Source organism: Brachyhypopomus gauderio, unplaced genomic scaffold (genome assembly GCF_052324685.1).
Source record: "Brachyhypopomus gauderio isolate BG-103 unplaced genomic scaffold, BGAUD_0.2 sc43, whole genome shotgun sequence".
Classification (NCBI taxonomy): Eukaryota; Metazoa; Chordata; class Actinopteri; order Gymnotiformes; family Hypopomidae; genus Brachyhypopomus; species Brachyhypopomus gauderio.
The window spans coordinates 683,718-687,063 of NW_027506869.1; the positions used below are offsets into that span (position 1 = coordinate 683,718).

At 49.5% G+C, this 3,346-nt stretch overlaps 1 protein-coding gene across 1 annotated transcript in view; it reads left to right on the top strand.

The window, feature by feature from the left end:
• The window catches only part of pkdcca (protein kinase domain containing, cytoplasmic a), a 16,570-nt gene extending 13,929 nt beyond the window's left edge, over nucleotides 1-2,641 (top strand). The window contains 2 exon segments of the mRNA XM_076985750.1: nucleotides 725-898; nucleotides 1,617-2,641. Of these exon segments, the coding sequence (XP_076841865.1) occupies nucleotides 725-898; nucleotides 1,617-1,702 (260 nt within the window). The 3' untranslated portion in view covers nucleotides 1,703-2,641.
• The last annotated feature ends 705 nt before the right edge of the window (nucleotides 2,642-3,346 follow it).

The window sequence follows — 3,346 nt, forward strand, 5'->3', positions numbered from 1 at the left end:
GAGGGCTTTTTTTGGGGTTCAGACATAGCGTTTACTGTTTCTACAAATCACTGCTCACTTCTGAATTGGCATTTATACCACTGGGCATCTCATTTTTTGTGTGTTGGTTGTGTGGAGTCAGTGGTGGCTGTGTAGAGGCTTGTTGTTGGATGTGTAGAGTTGTGATGTTGTGTAGATGTGTGGTGGGATTGATGTTCTGAGTGGGCCGGTGTTAGATGGGGGTTGATGTTGAGTGGGTGGGTGTTAGCTGGGGGTTGATGTTCTGAGTGAGTGGGTGTTAGCCGGGCTTTCATTATGAACCCCATCCTCACATCTCTTTATCTGCATCTTTCTTTCTTTCTTTCATTCTTTCTCTCTTTATCTTCTCCCAACCTATTCTCGGTCTGCCTGTGGCCATGTTGCCTAGAGACAGAGGCATGCATTGTGACTGGGGTCACCATGAATGGCGTTTACAATGTGTGTGTGTGTGTGTGAGTGTGTGTGTGTGTGTGTGAGAGTGTGTGTGTGAGAGTAGACACATGTTCAGCATAGACCAACAGCAGGCACTAGACACTGCTTCTGTCAGAGAACAACTCAGTCCTCTTGTACTCACACAATGAGAGCTTGTCCTGAACCACCCCTTGATGTGCACACACACACACACACACACACACACACACACACACACACACACACACACACACGCACGCACGGCACGCACACTAATATACTCTTTCTCTTGTAGAATATAAACGGATTGTGGATGCCTCAATACCTGGACAGAACTACCGCTGCTGGCCATCCTATCAGCACGACGGATGCATGCTGTCCATCTATAACGTACACGACGCCATTGGTGTATGCGAGAGCCACGCCCAGTGCAGAGCTTTTGTCCTGACCAATCAGAGCACATGGACAGGTGAGGAGCTGGGCGTGTATGTGCCTGTTCCCTTACGGGAAACAGCTGGTTCTCAGTCCGCCACTCATGCGGATATGTGAGCCCTGAGTAAGAGTTACTGTACCTGGCATGACTGCTGGCAAAGCCCCAACTATCAGGAAAGGCCCTGTGCTGACAGACAGCGTCCTGATCAAATAGTACTCTGGCTGTCAGTCCCCCCCCCCCCCCCCCCCCCCTCGCACTGGTCTTTCATCAGCCACCCCCCCCCCCCCCCCCCCCCCCCCCTCTCAGCAGTATACAGACACTTCATTAAAGTGTGGTCTGAAAGGGACACCTCAGCCCGCCAATCGCTAATCTTTACCAAAACAGCCTTGAGCATACCACTTTCACATTCCATCCCTCCCTCCCTCTCGGCCCCTCTCTCTTTCTCTCTGTCTTTCTCTTCTTTTTCTTTCACTCTTCCTCTCTCCTCCTCCGCATCCTCCCAGCTGCCTTTCTGAGTAGGTCGGTGTTTTTGACTCGCCGTTCCCTTGACCTCGACCTTTGTCCTATTGCTTCAACACCCCCCCCCTCCCCCAACACCCCCCCTCCCCCACCAACGCCCACATCTCTCTCGTCTTGCTCATCTCCCACATCCCTCCCGCATCGCAGCCGTTCCTTTTCTCTCCAAAGTCTCCTTTCGGAAGGAATGTTTCCGTTAGGTCGACGACCTCCCTGACCCTCCGCCTCCTCTCTGCAGGTCACCAGCTTGTCCTCTTCAAGACGGGAGCGGCCGGGATGAGTGCGTCCGACGGGCAGCTGACATACATTAGGCTGGGCAGCTGAGAGAGGGGGAGAGGGACCGAGAGGAAGAAGGAGGAAGAGGAGGATAAGTGGACCCACACCACCATCTCTCCATTCATCGTCCTCCTTCACAAGAGGAGGGGGGTGGGGGTTTCTAATGTGCAATAGCCCTCATCATCTGTCCGGGACATGGCCTCCACCTCCAAGGGTACAGATGTGGGAGCCAACATTTCAGCTTTACTGAGGGGTGGGGTCAGTCTTACCCAGAGTGCTCAGGGTAGGTTCTGATCTTCTGAAGACATCCTCAGTGGCAAGCCATCGGGGTTCTTCTACTACGTCAGGTTTGGGTCAGCAGTGTTCATATCTGCGGCCCGGCCCTCACTTTCACCCCCTCCTTAGGTCATCGGCACTTTTTTTTTGCTAACAGGGTCGTTATTTTCACGCTGAGCTTTAAAATGCTTTCGCTTTGATTCCAGATCGTTCTGAAGGGTTGCTAATGTGGTGCAAAGTAATGGTACAACTTAATACCGCATGAAAAAAAAAACTGTTTTGGTGGTACCTGAACAGAACTCTAAAACCTGTGAAAATCCGTTTTTAAATTAAGAGAAGATGTTTTTTTCCAGCAAGTGATGTTTGTGTTGTATGTGTGTGCAGAGAAAATGATAAGAGTTTTGAATGTTAGCTGCATCTTCTTGGTCTTGTGTGTAGAGAAGGTTGACGCTCAAGCTAGTGGTGTCCCATCATGCCTTGTAAAGTGACAAACAAGGTGATTTTCTCAGCATATGAATTTCCCAAGGAAATGTGAAACCAAATTTTACTCGACAGGTGAAGGATTCAATGATTCTCTGCTTTCAAGGAAAGCAACCGAAAGAAAATGTAGACATGTACATGGGTTTTGTTTTTTTATGAAAAAGTAGTGTGCATAATGACAATGGTGATGAAAGCAATATTTTTGTATGAAAATATAAAAGTCTTTTTGACTTTAAATGCTGTTTGGGTGATTTCTTATATATTTGCCTGTGCATATGGGTATTTCTCTTTGCGGTTGTGTGTGTGAGTGTGAGTGTGTGTGTGTGTGTGTGTGAGTGTGTGTTTGTGTGTGTACACTAGAATAGAAGTATGAACTAATCTACATTTCTCTCTCTCCTACACATACACAAAATCTCCTTCCACAGGTGACGAGTGACGGAAATGAGGAAAAGGTTCCACATCAGGAATGAATGTAGTACTGATTCTACAACAGCTCTCGCAGTTCTTGCCAGGGTAGAGTGTGCGTGTGTGTGTGTGTGTGTGTGTGTGTGTGTGTGTGTGTTTGGAGACCAAGCGTAATTTCACAATCAGGGAAGTATTTGGAGGGGGAGGCACGGAGCTGGGTGGATGGGGGGGGGGGCTGGCACAGGGTCGCTGCCTCATAAGGACGTGGCCAGGAAGGATGCCAACAGGACCCGGATGAAGTGCACAGTGTCCAGAAGGGAACAGCCATGCACGGGTATCTACATGCATGTGAGGGTGTGTGGATGTGTGTTCAGTTGGCGGTTGCTGTTTTGTGTGTGTGTGTGTGTGTGTGTGTGTGTGTGGGAAGAGGAAAGGCCAAGTGGCACACAGCCCCCTGCTTTGCTCTGCACATTGCTCTAGAGGAACATTAAGTAGAGTGACCTCTGACCCCACAGCCTTGTGACCCGAAAG